This window comes from Leptonychotes weddellii, chromosome 3 (assembly GCF_054177405.1).
Source record: "Leptonychotes weddellii isolate Sample4059 chromosome 3, ASM5417740v2, whole genome shotgun sequence".
NCBI lineage: Eukaryota > Metazoa > Chordata > Mammalia > Carnivora > Phocidae > Leptonychotes > Leptonychotes weddellii.
Window position 1 is genome coordinate 14,641,953 of NC_138371.1, and position 19,194 is coordinate 14,661,146.

General features: G+C 41.9%; 1 protein-coding gene across 10 annotated transcripts in view; it reads left to right on the forward strand.

Moving 5' to 3' along the window:
• EPHA4 (EPH receptor A4) overlaps window positions 1-19,194 on the forward strand; it is a 136,480-nt gene that overhangs the window by 40,206 nt on the left and 77,080 nt on the right. For 9 of the 10 annotated variants that reach the window (XM_031039310.2, XM_081813515.1, XM_081813513.1 and 6 more), the window contains exon 4: window positions 17,681-17,836. In XM_031039310.2, coding sequence (XP_030895170.1) covers window positions 17,681-17,836 — 156 coding nt within the window. Of the gene's footprint in view, window positions 1-9,742; window positions 11,563-17,680; window positions 17,837-19,194 lie in introns of those variants that run through there. The other variant, XM_031039314.2, reaches the window with a different exon arrangement.

Here is a 19,194-nt window from a genome sequence, read left to right on the forward strand (position 1 = left end):
TGACCTGAGCCGAAGGCAGTCGCTTAACCAACTGAGCCACCCAGGCGCCCACGTGAAAGATTTTAAACAGGCTTGGCAGCATCAGCATGGGCATTATATTTTATTTGTTGCGTAAAATGAGTATTTAAAAATTAGCCTTGGGCGCCTGGGTGGCTCAGTTGGTTAAGCGACTGCCTTCGGCTCAGGTCATGATCCTGGAGTCCCGGGATCGAGTCCCGCATCGGGCTCCCTGCTCAGCGGGGAGTCTGCTTCTCCCTCTGACCCTCCCCCCTCTCATGCTCTCTATCTCATTCTCTCTCTCAAATAAATAAATAAAATCTTTAAAAAAAAATAAATTAAAAAAAATAATAAAAATTAGCCTTAACTCCAGTTAATGACCAGTGAAGGCCATGGGAGAGGAAACAAAAGAGGTGAGGGGAGAGACAGAAAAACTGAGAAATTACAGGGGAAGAAAAACGATCTGCCAAGAGATAGAAAAGGCATGGCTGGAACTCTAGATTCTGCTTTTGTTTATTTAGACTGCGGGTTTAGAATGTTACCTTTGCCTTACATTTGAGAGGTTAATGTGCTCCCACTATGCACAGGTCTTTTAATGTTCTTTTAGCCATAAAACTGGAAGGCTCCCTTCCTAAGGGACCGTTGTAGGATTAGCTTTGAATGGCAGAGCCAGCAGCATTAATACCATCGGGGACCAGAATCTCTCGGGTAGGATGCGTCTAGAGCCGAACAGAAGAGAGAGGTTCTGTTGGCTTAGCCTGAAGAGCTGCAGAAAAGGGAATGCGTTTTCTCCCAGTCAATTGTCCCTTCCTCTTCTCCTCTTCTCTCTTTCCTTCGGGAGTCTTGCTCTGAATCACCAGCTGTATTCTACCTCCTAGTGCATCGGGATTAGCATCGGCTCTGCTGTCTGGGACTCAAGGTCCAAACACCACTTTTTAGAAACTATCCTTCACTTAAAGTGCAGTGAGGAAACCTGATTGTACCTTTGTGGCCACAGGACCCAAGGAATCTTAGTATTCTAGTATTCTCAAACCACCGATCTTGTTTGGTTGTTTTCCACTCCTTTGATGCTTTTTTAAAAAAGATTTCATTTATTTATTTGAGAGAGAGTGTGCCCAAGCAGGGGGAGGAGCAAAGGGAAAGGGATGAGCAGACTCCCTGCTAAGCATGGAGCCAGACGCAGGGCTCCATCCCATGACCCTGAGATCATGACCTGAGCTGAAATCAAGAGTCGAACACCTTACCGACTGAGCCACCAGGTGCCCCTCCTTTGATGCTTTTAAAAATGTATTTAAGGGGCGCCTGGGTGGCTCAGTCGGTTAAGCGTCTGCCTTCGGTTCAGGTCATGATCTCAGGGTCCTGGGATCGAGTCCTGTGTCGGGCTCCCTGCTCAGCGGGGAGTCTGCTTCTCCCTCTGCCTCTGCCCCTCCTCTCCTTGTACTCTCTCCCTCTCTCAAGTAAATAAATAAAATCTTTAAAAAAAAAATGTATTTAAAACTACATTTATAGGCACTCTAGCTGTATACTGCACTATGTTTTGTTTAAAATATGTGCCTGCTTTGTTAGCAAAGGAACCTTTGCCAAGAGAATTGTATGTGGGAGAGTTTGACTAACTTAGCAAAGGGACTTATCTCTTGTCCTATCTGCCTAAGCTCTCTGGGCTGCCTGTGATAGGACTTCTTTCTTCCTGCACGAGCCCCAACCCCTCCAACCTTTACTGCTATCGTTCCTCCCCAAATTATTCATATCTAAATATTTTGGCTTTTCAAAACTAATCTGCTCTCTGGATTCATTTTCTGTTGGGTGATCTGAACCATGGCTTTCCTACTTCTCTGAGTGACAGGGACTCACCAACAGAAAGTGTGAAAATCCTGCCTCCCCTACTCCTCTACGTTTAAGGATTAGCAGTAGAACTTCTTGCCTGCTTGTGTTAGGATTGTCTTGCTTCCCTTTTGGCAACTTCTGCAGAGCCTGTAATGTTTAGGGGCTATTTGAAGGGAAATTGAAACCCCGATGGCCAAGAAACATAGAAACAGGAAAGTGAACCCAGAATGATCTCCATAAAGTCACAGCTGAGAGTGGTCAGAGTTACCTCTGTGTCGTCAGAGTTCAGATGCTAAAGGCATCATTCGGGCTTCCATTTATTCACTCAACAAACATTTACTGAGCCAATCTTATCACAAGATCCTGTACTCACTGTTAGAGCTTTTAGAAAACAGGGTAGGCTCATTGGCTGTTACTGTTGAGCTGTGGGGGAAGATGTGTTCTATGGGAGAAATGGACAGTAAACCTCCAAACATGCAGTTCATGACTTAATTACAATTGTGCAGAAGGAGGGGATAGAGAGAGGCTCTGTAAGGGTCTATAAGAGAGAGACTTCCTCGTGGTGAGTTCAGGTGTCAGGGAAGTTTCCGGGAAGTTTCCTTGTTTCTTAAAAGCTGGAGATGTGGACCATTTTACACTGAAGGATAAGAACTGAGCTCTATGACCGCAGGGGCAATCAAGAAAAATGGGCATGGATGGTGTCAGGTCTGAATAAATCTTCTTTCATTTTTCAGTATTCCTCGTAACCAGCAGGCTCTCTGTAGTCTCCCAATAGGTCAAAGTTGGTTCTGTCAGGAAACAGGAAAGGGAAGCTCTCACTTGCAAAACAAGAGCGCACGACCCACACCAACAGCTACCTAATGTCAATTGGAAACCTAATAACTTCATCTACTTCTGTTGTTGTTGACAAATTCTTGTCAGCGGCACTCTCCGTCCCAGTTTGAATCACGCTCAGGAATCTGGCCCCTTGGCTGGCTGAGGTCAATGGGTGCTGTCATGTGGCTACCTTCAAGGTGCGGCCGAATCCGGGGCCTCGGCACCAGCCTCCTAAAGGCTGTTGTGTTAGCAGATATGAGAGTTGTTCTGTAATTAGTGGTAGGAGTGATGGCCCCATCTGCTCAAGTAGATCTAGACATGACTCATTTTGAAGGACAGAGCCAAGGGGGAAATCAAAATTTTTTCCTTATGTCACTTGTTTGGTTCTGAAGTCCACTGAAGGGAACGTCTTGTGACCATGGGGAGAGCAATGTGAGCACCTGAGTCACTTACTTGGAACCCAACTGTGAACCCCAGCTCTACTGGCTTCCCCGCCCCCAGGTGACCACCCCCTCTCCCTGGCCTCAGCAGCCTCCCACAGGTCACCCTGCTTCTATTGGTACTTACTACTATCCGTGTTCCACCGGTGGCCAAAATGATCTTTTGAAAATTTCTAGCAAATCACACTGCCATATTGAGAATAAACTTTAAACTCTTCACTGAGTTTAGGTCTTATAATGGGGACGCTGCTGGACTCTGAGCTTGGTCGTGGCATTCCTCTTGAAGCATTCCCCAGGCACAGTACTATTCTTTCCATCCCTCTAATACACACTCACCACAGGGCCTTTGCAACTTTCTCTTTTTCCTTGAAAGCTTTTCCATGTAAATTTTCACATTTGCTGACCTGTTTTTAGCTCAGGGCCCAACTCACTGGTCCCCTATGAAAGGCGGTTCCTAAGCACCTGCTCTAAGCCCCTCCCCGCATCCCCCTCAATATCTTCCACATCACAAGTTTTGTTTTCCTGTTAAATGACACCCTACCACTAGAATGTATACTCTTTGAAAGCACAAACCTTGTCTGTCCTCCTCCTTTGCCAGGCAGATGTAGGTGGTCCACAATACACGGATATCGAGTGAACTTGGACACCATAAAGACATTTCTTTCCTTTGTTCTCTTTTTTTGCTTTTAATAAATGGCTAAAAGCACATAGGGGACACTCAGAAATCTCTGCTAAGACAGGTAAAGAGACAGTTCAATAAAGAGTTTGAAGTGATGAATTTCTTGGAGGGAAAAGAGTTGTTCATGTAAGCTGGTAAGTCATTCCCTTGCTCATGGTTCCACAGCTGGTAAGTGGCAAAGCTTAGATCCTGAATTCCATGGATGAGCCCGCACCAGTCCCGGAAGGGGGAAGATAAACATACTAATCTGCTGAATGTCGTTTGAACCAAATTGTTCAGTGTTTATTAAAACATCTTTGGCCATTTCAGAATCATTGAGTCAGTCAGGTCACAGAAGAGGATGGAGGTAGAATTTTAGAGATCTTATACATGATTTAGTCTGGTGTCCTTAGAGGAAACAGAGGCCCAGAGATCTTAAGTTGGTAAATGTTGGGACTGGAATCCACGTCTGCTCCCCACCGAGGCAGACCTGCTGTCTGAGCTCACTTCCTGCCCTTCCACATAGGTGTGGAATGGATTCTTGGTTGTGTTTTTGACATAGCCTTGAGGAAAAAAACCTTCATTTTGTTCATTCAGATGATCATCCACCTGCCAAAATTTTTTAATGCCTTTTCCCTCCCCTGGGGAAGGATTTATGACTTCATCTTTCTTTCCTTTTTTTTTTCTCTTCAAATCCAAGCTTCTTTCAGAATGATTCAGCCTCAGGGCTAGGAAGAAAAGTTTTGTATTCTAATAAATAAAATGCAGGTCTTCTCTTGGTCTCAGCTTTCCAGACACAAAAGTGATCTACTTTTGATGGCTGGTTGGAAGGACTTGCTAATGATTTTTCATTGCTTTGTGATGTATAGAAAGAAAGAGTAATTAGCAAAGAGATTAAACCATTTTCGTACATCTAGGTAAGCCAGGTCTTGTAAATAGAATCCTAGAAAAAGTTTTCAATTTCCTATACTGTTCATAGTCATTTTTGAAGTTTGGTCTAGAAGTTCATTTTGGATAAGGAAAGGTTTTTTTTTGTTTTTTTGTTTTTTTAAATGTCCCAGATGAATTTAGGTTATGTTAGTGATATTCAGTTCTTTTGTAATTGATAATAAGCCTTATTTGTTCCCCTGTTTTCTTCAAATGGGTCCTCTCTCACTTTCATCCCATCTATATTTTACAAAAGGGAGAAGTTGTACTTTTTCTTTCTTCATGAGCCAGCCCTGTGGGAACGTGTCAGCATCACGGTTTCGTTTTTGTTTGTATTCATATCAATTTTCATCACGATTGCTCGTGTTCGATATTGGGGATGAGACACAGACACACGAGCAAATTACTACTTGGTATTTCCCCTGGCGTCCCTGTTTGTGATTTATAATTTATACCTGGGAAAGATTTACCGACTGAACTGATAATCCTTCCCAACAAAAGATAAACACACTTGTAAGTCATCAGTGTAAGTCAGATGCACTTGAAAGGGATAAAGAATTCACCTGCAAGCACTTTTGGCATCTTGCTCTTTCCCACGGATCCAGACTGATGAGAGAGAGAGCTGAGGCTGTCAGAGCGCTTTCCGCAGGAGAACATCCCAGAGCCCCTAAGGGTGGGACCAGCCCGACCTGCCCTGCCATCAGGAGGATCTAGAGACTGGCCCTTTGTGCTTTACCACAGGAGATCAAATGAAGGCAAGGATGTTGTCCTAGTGCCGTGGAGTTCAGATTTGTGAATGTGCGGCTCCCCTGGCTCCCCTCTTTTGTCCTTGTGGTCCTTTAGGAAGCTCACGGTTAAGTCCTGACAATGAACTTACCAGGTTGTCCTTGTCCAGGCAGGTGCCTGTGTGCTCTCTGCATCACACTGCACATTCCTGCCAGCGGTTGAAACGGATTTCTTAGGGCACTGGTCTGTCGACCTGATGCCTTCAGAAGGCATTAAATCACTGATCAAATCCTCCCCCATTTGCACAGGTGTACCTGAGGCAGTGGGAGAGAGTGGGTTGGTCATACACTCTTTTGTATAATAGCAAAGTCATCACTGTTATCTCGTGTCTGGTTGGCTGGTTCTTGCTCTGATCTCTGAGGTCGCTACTCGACTGTACCAAAAACGGACGGTGCCAGATTCCCCATAAATTTCACTTGGTCTAGACTAGGACTCTTCTGGGAGCTCCTTGGGAATTTTTATTTTGTTCTCCTCAGACATAAGCAGTGCCTGAATAGTCAAACACATAGAATATTAAATGCTGGCAGGTAGTTCTAAAAAAATCATTAATCCACTACAATGAATGCCAAAAAGATGTTTAACCTGATCCTACCCGTGAAACATTAAGCACTTTCTTTTTATTAGGAGTACTCAGGATCTTAAAATTCTCTTTAAGAAAAATTCTCTATTTTCAAAAAGTAAACAGCAAGGGACCCATGGTCAAAAACCTCAGCAGAGAATCCTAGTGCATTGTTAATAACTAACAATTTTTGAGATCCTCAGTCTCCATCAACATAACAAAAAAGAAGAAGGGGCACCAAGCGGTTATTACTGCGGCGCGTAAATCACGATTTGTGACAACTCTGGCTATAAAGTCGTTTGGATGACAATGACTAGCGATGCCGCCGGAGTTAATCAAATAATTATTTAACACGTGTTTCTCTTGATCTGGCCCTGCCTTCAGAACATATTTCATTCTTTCCCAGTCTTCTTTACCACCTTTACTTTTGAATGGAGAAAATGAGCAAGTATAAGATGTACATGCAGTTAATGAGGAAATCACTTCTCTCTCCGGTTGCACTATGATCTCCCTAGAAAGAGGGTCCTTGTCTAAATCAGCTTGGTGGATGCCTGGATTACCCACCACAGCGATCTGCTGTCGGTTGGCAGTGACTGTCATTTCAATTTCTGGGGTGGGGGGAGCTTCCTGGCTAAGCTCTTTTTCCTTCAGGATTATTCCACGCAGGGCTCACTTATTCTTGCAGGGACCATTTTTTCTACTCCGTTCCTTCTACAAGCAGGTGCACAGGGAAGGATCCCATCATAGTCTGCAGGCATCTCTGCCGGAGAACATTCCCAAAGATGGGAGGGTGAGCAATGGACTGTTCTGTTCCTGAAAGCAGGAACACATTTCTTGCCTTTTAGTGCTTAGTATGTGCTCAGCAAATACTCACTATCGTCGTTCCTTTCACTGTTATTATGTAAAGGCTTAATAAATGTTTGCTAACATTTATTTATTTATTTATTTGGCCACCTGAGTGGCCAAATGAATGAATAAATGCACATACCTCCTAATGGGGGACCTTTTTACATGATAATGCTCATCACACAGGCATGCACATGGGGTAGTGTAAGGAGTGGGAGTGAAGACCAGCTGCTTCCTTTACTCAGTGCCTTGACCTGGTATTTGTAATCAGTGGATATGAAATGAGCCGCTAGTCTTTATGGACCCCAAATATCAAAGGGTGAAGAAGACAATAGGAAAACTCATCAAAAAGCCTGGCCCTCTCTGAAATGTCATGGGTAATCAAGTTCGGTGTTAATGGCTTCAGATTCGCATGTCGTCGCTGTGAATGATGTACTGTCGGTGGTGAAGATTGATAGTTTATATGGCCAGGCTTATTTAAACCTTTCAAAAGTATTCCCTCCTATTTTCAGTAATTTTATATTCAAATTCAAGGCAGAGATTAGGTGTTTTTAAAAATACGATTAAACACTTTCTGCATTTAGCTCATCTTAAAGTAGTTTTTCTTGATTGCTTTTCTTTATAGTGTGGTCATTTGTGTTTTTGGCATCCATTTGTTTGCTTTCTTAATATACACTTTAATGTGTTAGAAAAGCCAGTAAGCTTAAATTTTGTCATAACCTTAAAAAACTATTATAAGTCATTCAATTAAGTTCTGCTCAGTATACTTGAATTTATATCTTCAATAGGATCCATACATTGAAAACGAAAGTCAAATTAATATTTCCTTAGTCGCAATGTTTACTAAAAAAAGTTAGGGTCATTGACATGTGAAATTTAGGTATGAGATAAAGGGGAAAAATACAAAATTTATAGAGTTTATCTAGGGATTAGAATGTTTCCCTGAATATTGTTTTTCAAGGCAATCTTAAAATCTGTGATTTCTTTTTTTTTTTTTAACATAGAAAATTTTCAGTGCCCTAGGTGGGATAATAAGAAAAAGGCTTAGAGTAAGAATACGGAATCTTTATTTAGCAAACTACACAGTAAAAAATAAATTATTGTGATTATAATAATAATCACAAAAAGTAATTCGCTGTGCTGCCTTCTATTTTAAAATTGTCATCCCTTATCAAGCTGAAATAATTTGTGTCTAACAATGCTCTATTATGATGCATTACAAATTCATAGTAACTCCATCTTAGATAGAATAGTCATGATCAAACTAAGTAAAAGTTTCTAACTGCACCGTGATCAAACCTGGTAGCAACCTCTGGGCTTTAGAACAAACAGAATAGATTATGTCTTTTTCAAAAAATCCTGAAGCCGCCCTTCACTTTATCTATCACTCCAGTGACTTACATCTGTATTTGGAAGCCTGATTGCCTCTGCTGGAGCCCTTAAAAATTCCCCCATGAGGGAGAGCCCCAGGCGGACCAGCCAAAAGTTGCAGGTACAAAGATGGCAACTAGCAATCTTCATTCCCATCAGTACCTTTACATGATATGGAGGGCCGCACAGAGTTTCTGACAAGAGAATGAGGTCTTGTTCATGTGAGGAGTCTACTAATTAATTCCATGTTTAATTGCACTTTTGTCTACTTTGGACCTTCTGTTGTTGAAGTTGACTCCCTCCAAATTCACCAAAGAGAAATAGCTCCTCGTGTAATTAGATTGTCTGTTTTCTGGGCAAGCAGAGAAAATAATAAGTTATTTCTCCCTTGCATTCTTCTTGTTTGTGTTCAATAATTTTTACGGAGTTAATTTAAATTGAGCAAGCTTTATGTGAACTTCCTTCCAGAGGATTTACTGCATCTTATGTGAAAACCGTCTATGTCTGACATTTTAGAATTACCCACCTATTTATGGGATTATACTGCGTTCTGTTCTTGAAAGAGCAAGTCAATTTTCAGCATAGATTTTTCGGTCATTTCCCCCCCTCCCTTTGTCTGTTTTTATGAAAGATAGCTCCCAAGTAAGAGTGTAAACAATAGAAGGAGGTAGAATGCAGAGAGTAGGACAGAACTGTGGCTTGCTGGAAGAGATGGTCTGGATCATAAACGATCCGTGAAAAGAAGAAACCTCAAAAACACAACCCAATAGTTTATTTCATTCTAAAAATGTGTTTCCGTATTTTTAATAAAAATCTATTTTTACCCGATAACCTATCTTACCTGTCGTCACTAAATGGGCTGCAGATGCTATGAAAGAGAACGAGAAAGTTTGCTACATTATGTTAGCAGGGGGAATGAAATAATATGGATACGTTGTCTTGCGGTGTTTTAGAAATGAGATCCAGTACTGTGTAAGATACATGGGCTATCCACACTCTCACCTGGTGCAGGCCAGGTACATGACGCTGTAGTGATGTCACGTGACCCTTTTAGGGAGGAGCTGATACAGGCCAGGCACCCACCTTCACTCCTCTCTGGTGTCTCATTTCCTCATTGCACCGGCCCCGCATAAGAGAACGTCGACGTCAGAGTAGGTAAAGTTTGATCTAGTTCACGTAGCCAAGAAATGGCAGGACCAAGAACCAGATCCAGGTCTATACGTCTCTGGACCAAAGTGTGGGCCTCTCCCACAATGTCCCCTGCTGCCCCTGCTATAAATTACTACATACTCTAAAAAGAAATCAGACAGTGAGGAGAAATGTGACATAAAAAAAAATAACCAGCGATTTACTTTTTGCCTTCGTCATTCTTTACTTTCACTTATGATCTTGTTGTTGATGAGTATGCAACATCTGTCGCAAATGTCTTATCCTCTCTAAACAGATGTCCAGTCTATTCCTTTATAAACTTGATTAAGGTGACCCCAGTGAAATATTTTCCATTTCTGTTTTCACCAGCTCCCCAGAAGCCACTTCAAAATAATATTCTGAGGAGACTGAAGAACGAAAGTCACCAGCATCAGGGCAGATCCTTCACAACAATTTTGTGCATCTCTCACGTATTACTCAGTTTGGTAGAGGAAGCGGCATGAATGGGATAAACGTGATTTTCTGGTCTTTCAGAATCAGAACACAACTGTCTTTCAGAAAATAATTTCTCCAGAGTGCATAAAAGATCTCTAAATAATTGTTCCACTATTTAATAATTAAAAACAAACAAACAAAAAACCCCCAAACACCTGTTTTTTCCATCCTGAACTTACTATCCAGATAACAGAAGAATGTTCTTAATTCTAATAAACAAGAATTAAACATTCCATTTAATAGTTCTGAAGCACAGTATCAAAAGAAACGGTGATCAGTTCATAGTACTGATATCAGAGGAAAACTACTTATTTGAGATAGTGATAGTTCAGCAAGTTTCCTTTGGATTTTGGATTAATCCATTTTTTGAAATATTCTTTTTTTTTAAAGATTTTATTTATTTATTTGAGAGAGAGAGAGAGAGCATGAGCACGGGGAAGGGCAGAGTGAGAAGCAAACGCAGGGCTCAATCCCAGGACCCTGATATCAGGACCTGAACAGAAGGCAGACGGCTTAACCCACTGAGCCATTCAGGTGCCCCTGCTTTTTTTATTTTTAAGTAATCTCCACCCCCAATGTGGGGCTGGAACCCACAACCCCAAGGTCAAGAGTCACACACTCTACCGACTGAGCTTGCCAGGCACCCCAGATTAATCCATTTTTATAAAGACATTCCACAGCAGGCTCTGTTCTATAATGTTGGCATTTTTACAAGGTACAATTATACTGGTTTGAAGAATAATTTCAATTTCATAAGGAAGTCACTCATTCCTTAAATTTCAAAATATTTCAAATTTCTGGCATATTCTCTCCTGTCTCCAAAGCCAATTACAACCCCCCTGCTAATAATTAGGCCCTGTTTTCATTCCCTGTAGCACGTGGGTACTGGAAAAGGAGGAGATACTTTCACCTCATTTGAGATGAAGTGTGCTTTAACATTTTTACTTAGAGATGGGTCTGTTTACGGATGGGCAGTCGTTCTCAGAGTGCGATGCCAGGGCCACAGCGATGTCATCAAACCTGGCAGTCCAAATGCAAGTTGTCAGGCCCCATCAGACAAACCAAAACTTGGATTGCCGAGTCCAGCAACTGGTCTTTATACAAGTCCTCCCAATCATTCTGATGTATGTTCAAGTCTGAGAGTGATGGCTACTGGGAATGGAAGCTCAGCATCCTAGCCGAATTTGGGCTCAGGTCATCCTCACTTTGATGCCTCCTTTTAAATCAACTGGTGTCCCAAACTAGAGCTTAGGCCCCAGTAAGAATGACCTAAGATACCAGTAATACCTTTCAAAGTGCTTGAAGACTCCTCTGGCCCATGCATATCCTTGAGTTGGGTGGGGAGTAAACCCACCTTCACTGGCAGAAGGCTAACACAACATTTGTTCATAGGCCTCGTAAATGCAAAGCATCTCAACTGCTCTTTTAGGTGTTTGATGATTTTAGTGGCTCAGAAAGCAAAAATCAATGTCATTCTTGGGCGCCTGGGTGGCTCAGTTGGTTTAGCAACTGCCTTCGGCTCAGGTCATGATCCTGGAGTCCCGGGATCGAGTCCCACATCGGGCTCCCTGCTCAGCAGGGAGTCTGCTTCTCCCTCTGACCCTCCTCCCTCTCATGTTCTCTGTCTCTCATTCTCTCTCTCGCAAATAAATAAAATCTTAAAAAAAAAAAAAAAAATCAATGTCATTCTTTTACTGTATAGAGGAAAACAATTCAAGGTCAGGATTCCCAGGAAATAAAACCTTAAACAATGTAAAGTTAAAATCAGTCATAATGTCTAATTGCAAAAATTCAAACAGTCAAAGAGACATTGCCCCCCAAATGGAGGAGGAATATCCCCCAAATCAGGCTACATCGTTTAACCAAGAAAATCAACTTCAAAGTGGATTTACTTAATAATAGTACTGAGTCAAATCAGTTTTCCAGGAAGGTGACGGATGGAAAGTTTACTCTTTTGCAGCAGTGGTAAGAAAGTGTTTTTTGTTCAGCTTTGCTGTTCAAAACTAAGTGAGGCCTTGCAGGGTAACGGAGACTACAGAACCTTGGATTCCAGACTTAGTCCTGGAATGCTCTAGAAGGAACTACAGGCAAGTCATTCATCTCGAAAAGGAGAATGTTGGACTAGATCAAGTGTCAGCAAAGTATGGTCCTCAGGCCTGCCACCTGTTTTTGTATGGTCTGAGAGCTAAGAATGTTTTTTACAGACAGCATTTGCAATCAGTTTGATAATATGGAACATTTTCTTTGAAACCTAAGTGAAATGTTATCTCTCTAGAAAGTAAAGCTGTATTTTTTTTTAAATGACTTCATTATTACTACTATATTTTGAATTCCATCAATAAAAAAATTAAAGAAAATTTGTTAGAATTTTATCTTATAAGTTACCTTCTTAATATTCTTGGTATGACTCTTAAGCCTAAATTCTTCAGCTATCTGGCTCTTTACGGAAATGTGTGCCAGTCCCTGGACTAGATGATTTTTAAGGTTCCTTCAAAGACTCAATGTTCAGATATTCTCAATGAATATCAGTAAAACCAGTTGTGGAATGCAGATGAATTGGACGTTGTGGATTAGCCAGTGCTTGGCCATGTTTTGCTATTTGGGAGTAGAATATAATCAGAAGGACCCAAAAGTAGAGCCCCGTTTCCCTCTGAACAATTTCCCTGCCCATCTTCATCCATAAGCATAGTTATTCAGTCCACACTGCCTGGGTTAGAAAACCAACCCTGCCTGGGGCAAATCCTTCATTTTCTTTGCCCCCGTTTTCCCATCTATACTGTGGGAAATCTGTTCATGTTCACAGCTTCCCCAAAGATGGCTGGGGCTTGCGTGTTGTTATAAAAACTTAAAAGCGGAAACCTATTTGACAGATTATTTTCTTTTCCCATCAATTTTTCTTAAATTATTCATAAAATAGTCTAGCAAGTGAACAATTAATCAGAGAACTGATTCGATAATGCCCTTTAAAAGTGACTCTGATATTTCTAAAGCAGATTCCTAAAGCTACTGAATCTACTGTAGAGCCAGGACACACGAGGCGAGTTCCCACAGAGCCTGTTTGGAAGTGTGTGCCTCATACCATAGCTACATGAAGAGCTTGGAGGGACCCTGAGGCTCCCCAGAGCCAAAAGTACCCTGGAGACTAGTTTGCCTGAAAGGTTAAACTTTTCTCTAGAGAGCCACTGCTGGAATTTCAGCTTTGACCTTCTGGGGACTCTGTATTAAAATGCAAATCTGTCACCTAGGAAGGTAATTTTTAACCCATTTGTGTCTTTTTGCTAGTACTTTAGCCCAAATTAGGTTTTTCAAATTAGCTAGATGGCTGAGAGCAGCACTTAAATATTGAAACAAATCAGATTCTCTGAGATGGGCTCAGGCTAATCTTTATTAAGGGACTCAGGTGATTGTGATAAGAGCCCCAACACTTTTGGCCCCAAGCATTTGCAAGAGTCCCCGTGCACATGCGTGCATCCACACCGGACTTAACGTGGCCGACTGGAGAGTAGCTCTGCCAGCGAGAAATATGAGGCAAGTCACTCAGATAATTTTAAGTTTAGTAGTCACATTAAAAAAAAAAAAAAAGGTGAGATCTAAAAGGTGAAATTAAATTTAATGATACATTTTTTTAACTTGATATACCCGCTATGTTACTGCTTCAATATATAATCAGTATAAAAATTACCAGTAAGACACTTTCCTCCTGCAGTGCTCTTTGAAATCCGGCGTGTATTTTGTACTTAAAGCCTGTCTCAGTTTGGACCAGCCACATTTTAAGTGGTCAGTAGCTGCCTATGGCATAAATTGGCCATCTTACCGGCCGACGCAGCTCTGGGAACCTTGAATTGGAAACTGGTTCGCAGATTGCAAAAGCGTGGCTGGTGAAGACAACCACGGGATGGACAGTGGGGACGAATGAAAGTTGGGACCATCCTCAGTTCTTCTGTACTCAATTATATCAGTGTCACATTTTTGCTGAAGGTCAGTGTTAATCCCATGTAACTACAGAAAAACTTTAGAAATTCTAAACAGGAGCTGGGGTTAGGTGCTGATGCTACCACTTAATTGTGTGCCCTCCGGCAAGTTACGTAAAACCCTCAGTTTCTTCACTTGCAAAATGGGAACAGAGATAAAGCCTCAGGCTCCCAGGGTTGTTGTGGAGAGTAAATAAAATAATGCATATAAACACCATAAATGCTCAAGAAATGCTTGATATGTCATTACTGTTGCCGTTATTAACTATTTTTACAAATCAAAATTGCTTAAAAATGAACTATAAAGACAGTCTTTTTTGATTTCTGTAAAAAAGAAGGAAAATGGCCATAACATTGATACACAATCCTTTTAAGGAGTAGGCTTAACTAGCGGCTTAAATTGGGCATTGCACCTCATGTAAATCATCTATGCACTAAGAAATCCTGAAGATACTACATTACCTTCAGAACATTTTTGGTTTTGTGTTTAACCAGAAATTATTATGTTTAAGGATTCCACAGGGAAACTTCTATAGAAGACTATCCTAAAATGCAACTCGTTATGAGACTGGGTGAGCCAATGAAAGAAAAGAAAAGAGTTTTTCTTCTTCTTCTTGTCCTCATTTATCTTCTCCTTTTTTTTTAAAGTCAGCAGAAAGAACTAATTAAGGCAAAGCTAAAGGAAATGAATTCAAAGTTTGCACTGCACATGTGAACTAATCTTCCCACAATGACATGTTTGAAAGGCCAAATAAGGCGCTCCTTCGTACTGTCCTCCAGCAAGGGGGCAGAAGGAGTTGCACTCACTCTTGGGTGTACAGTTTGACTCACTACTGACTTGCTTACCAAGACATTACCATTCCAAAATACAGTGTAATAGTTCTCACCTATGGGAGAATGATGGAAAATCACGTGTGTCAGTGCTTGCTATTACCAAACACCTTTCACGGGGATTTTGTTTAGAATGAAAGATGTAGTGAAAAGTTTAAGATGCAGATAAGTGGTGAATACACAAATATGGGATGTACTTACACATTCACGCACCAAAGGCTGGAAGGCTGTGAACCACGAGAGCAAAGAAATGTAGTCAACCATCAATTTAGTAGGTCATTTTGAATGTAGGCAGCAAAATGGCCGTGCGCATGAAAAACCACTGCTATATTTTGAGAGATCCTTTCTAAGAATCCTGAAATATTAATAACATGGTCTTAATGTAGTTGGAGACAAAGGAATGTGTTAGGGGCTGCAAGGTTGTCGAGAATAGCACAATGACAATTGTGTACTTTTGCTTGCGCTGGTAAAAGCTGGAGGAAAAGAGAGTAAAAATAGGGTGTTTAGAGAAGGGCAGCCTTCAGTTTTCCAAATAGGTATAAAAACTCCGTATTCCCCAGATGAATTCACATATACTTATTCTCGCTAACACATTCATGCCAGCTTCAAGGGCACGGAGAAAAAGCATAAAGTCGCGAACTCGGTTTTTTCTTTAAATTAACATAAACATACAACTCATTTTTGAACTTCAAACAATTCAAGACATCCTATAATTTGACTTTTGTGAATGATGAATTTGATTTTTTAACTGGAAGTAGTCCGATCAGTGTAGAAGTTGAGGAAATAGGAATGCTCTGTTTTTCTCTTCCTTACCACTTTTTAAATGTGCTCTGTTTTCATGTGGCAATGAATCCATCAGGGGCCAGTTTTTCTTGTCAGTCTTCCACTTCCATTGTGAGATGTTAGATTTTGATGCCCGATGGAAGGGAGGTGCATAAGGATCATCAGGAATGTGGAGAATTTTCATCCAATATCCACATGTGAAAAAATAAAAGCAATTTATGCCTTCTCAGCAGTCCTTGCACCACCAAACCTAACACCAGGTTTCTACCACTTGCTTTGTTGTCTGTAACTGAGTGACAGAGTGACAGACAGATCCCAGTGGGTCTGTTTCTGAGTTCAGGCACCCATCATGTTTGATGTGGGAAGGACAAGCTTGACCCTCGGTGCATCTTCCTCCCAAAGCTGGCGTTGCTGATTTTAATCGAAACCCTAGGGCCATCTTGAGCATGACCAAGGAGCACCTTGCATATTGAACCATACCTAATTATGTGATGTGTATAAACTTGAGACACATAAATCTCAGTCATTGGAGCAACTTGTTTTTCTAAGATTCTCCGGTCCAGTGAAAGACGAAAGCAAATAAGGGAGAGATTGATCTCCCAGCGCTTTTTATTGTTGGTGCTGCACACGTCATAAAGTTTTGGCTCGTTAAAGGAAATTCCATAAACAACTTTAGTTAATCATAGTGAAGTCACTGTGTTGCCTTTCTGGAGCTTCTGCTCAACTCCCTTTCCGCTTGCCATTACAAGAGCGTGATTAAGAAAATACCAACAGGATGTGCAAGAGGGAGGAACAGACTTCCCCTGGAAGCCGTATAGATACTTGATGGATGAGTCATGAGACAAGCCAATGTGGCCATATCTCCTTAGAGGATCAAGCAGTTTCGTGAAGCTCTTTTTTTTATCTACTCACTTGAGTAAAATCTGCTGGGTTGCTGGCATGGTGGGTCTCCTTTGGTGGTTGGGCTGATGGAAAATGCCTGATGCGTCCTTCTCCCAGCCGGTATTTTTGATAGTTGAGGAACATCTTAAGGATGAGATACATGGAGAAAATTGAAAGTGAATCGTACTGGAAAGATTGTGGGTAACTGTCACCTTTTTTTTTTAACTGCTGGTCTTATGAAAAAACTTGATTTTGGACAGCCTTGTCACTGTGGGTTTAATACTGATGGTGTTGGTCAATTTTTATTTCAGGTTGAGACGGATTTGGGAGGTGGTGGTGAAGGGCATAGGGGAGAAAAAGGGGCGAGTAAGGCCCTATTAATAATTTTTTATTGTGAGGTTTCACAGAATTATTGAGATTTTCCACATTAGTAAAAGCAGTTCTTGGTGTCAGTGTGATGTTTGCAAAGATGAAGTCATGGAAAGCATGTCAGGTGCATAAAGAACTATATGGCCCATGTTCTCTGCAGCAGCCCCTTAGGGTGTGTGTGCATGAGGAGGAAGCAGGGTGTTGAAAAAATGGAGAGGGAAAAGCAGGAGGGTTTAATTAATTGGAAAATCAACATAAAATATCTGCTGATCTTAAAAAAATCTTAACGTACTATATTCCACAATCTGCGGTTGGGACTTTATATCAATTTCCCCTGAAATTATGACCATGTCTTACCAACTCTTTTTTTTTTTTTTTTTAATGCTTGGTTGCCTTTACCTGCAATTAGGAAGCAATGAGCAATAATTTTTTGTAAGGACTTGGATACACTTCCAACTGTTGGTTCAAGACCAGGCTCTCAGCTTCCACAGCATGTAGCCAAGAGTATAAGCTTTGGGGGCAGAATGTTTGGCTCAAAGCTGGTCCCTGACATTTATCTGATGCATGGTCTGGTACCAAGAATGTCGTGTTCAAAGCTGGTCTTCCTCGTTTCCAAGGTAGAGCTAATCACAGTGCCTGTGCAAAAGGTGTTATAGGGATGGGACAGTATTGTGCATATAAGCAACGTATCTGCATGTGGGAAGCACTCCGTAAACTTAACTGTAATTTTATTGACGCCACTGGTTTTAAGAACGTTTCCTCCATAGGGCTCCTTGCCACCTGATCAGGAACATAACGATTTAAAGAGTGACTGTAATTAATTAATGTTTTTGGTTGCTTTACCTGCCTCTGAAGCCAGGTGATCACTGGCGGTTAAGAGAAATGTCTCCTTTCTTCTGAATCAAGGAGATGACATTTTGCTTTCTTCTGTTAGCAGTGGTTTTATTGTTTGTTTGTTTTTCCTTCTTTCCCATAGCCTGCAGAATTGGATATTACAAGGCTCTCTCCACGGATGCTACCTGTGGCAAGTGCCCACCCCATAGCTACTCAGTCTGGGAAGGAGCCACGTCGTGCACCTGTGACCGAGGCTTTTTCAGAGCCGACAATGATGCAGCCTCTATGCCCTGCACCCGTAAGTTGTGTGCTTCTGTCCTATTTCTTCGATGGCAACAGCTTTCGTTACCACCTAGCAGGGCACTGCCAGGCCTTCTCCCAGGATAACCGTGCAAGGGGCAAATTAGATCAAATATGAATCTTTTCTTATTCAAAGCAGGGGAGATGCTTATGAGAAGCAAGGCTGTTCCTCGCCGTTCTGGTTGTCTTCGAAGCACACAGCTGCCCACAGACTACTCTGTGGAGCAGAGATAGAGCATTCAGCGTTTGTCTGACAGTGTAATTAGAGCTGAGATTGGACTTTCGAAATGGCTTTAGCGTTTCCTCTAGGAGTCTTGGGGAAGCCTGACAGCTGCGGGGGGAAACAGGTACAGGGCAGGGTTCCAAGGCTGGGATCACATGTGGGCTGTGGTTTCAGTTCTGGGCACTGACGTCATGGCTTGCGTTGTCATTACCCTTCTTCCTTCTTTCCTCATAGTTTTGTGTTCATAACATTTAGGCCCAGGTCCTAATAAATGCCTGTTTAATGACAGGCACTCAATAAGTGCTGGGCTAATGAATGGATGGGGTTGGCACCTTGGTATGCAGGGGAGCAGGGAAATCTGTTCTCACACTTTCTATGGACAGTGCTCCTGGTGTTGCCATTTCTTTCACGTGCACTGTGGGCTTCACAGACCCTGCGATGGCTGTGACCTTGACCAGAACAGGGAGTGGTGGGACCAGGCGTTCCACCCATGCTGCTCCCATTGGGTGAGTCAGTGTATGGAGGGATGGAGCCCAGGGCCAGGCACACAGGATTCCCACAGGTTTGAGCTTTGTTTTCCAGCCCGCCCAGTTAGGAGCTAATTCACTTACTTAGTCTTTTAAAGTTCAGCCTCGTTTCCTCATCTGTAGAATGGAGTTAATAACCGTACCTCCGCCATGTTGTTGTATTTAGTGCCCTCATGTTGGTTACATAGTATATAAATGTGTAAAGCGATGCTACTCAATATATTTTAGCGTTTACTGTGTTTATGACTATTACGGATTTGTTCCCTATTACAAATTCCATCTTGGCTGGCCTGGAGCCAACATCCCCCTCCAAAAAGAAGTATTTTCTGGTTTGGGGGCACTTGGGCCAGCTGTGAGGCCATTGTCTTAATTCAGTCAAGTATCACCTCTAAAGGGAATGGGAAGAGCTTTCAGATCCATCCCAATTGGCTGAGGTTGGCATACCCTCCAGAGTTTCGATTCCTTTTTTCTTTTTTCTTTTCTTTCCTCTTCTCTTTTCTTTTCTTTTTTTAAGATTTTATTTATTTATTTGGGAGAGAGACAGAGATAGCGCGAGAGAGCACGAGTGAGGAGGAGAGAAGAAGCAGGCTCCCCACTGAGCAGGGA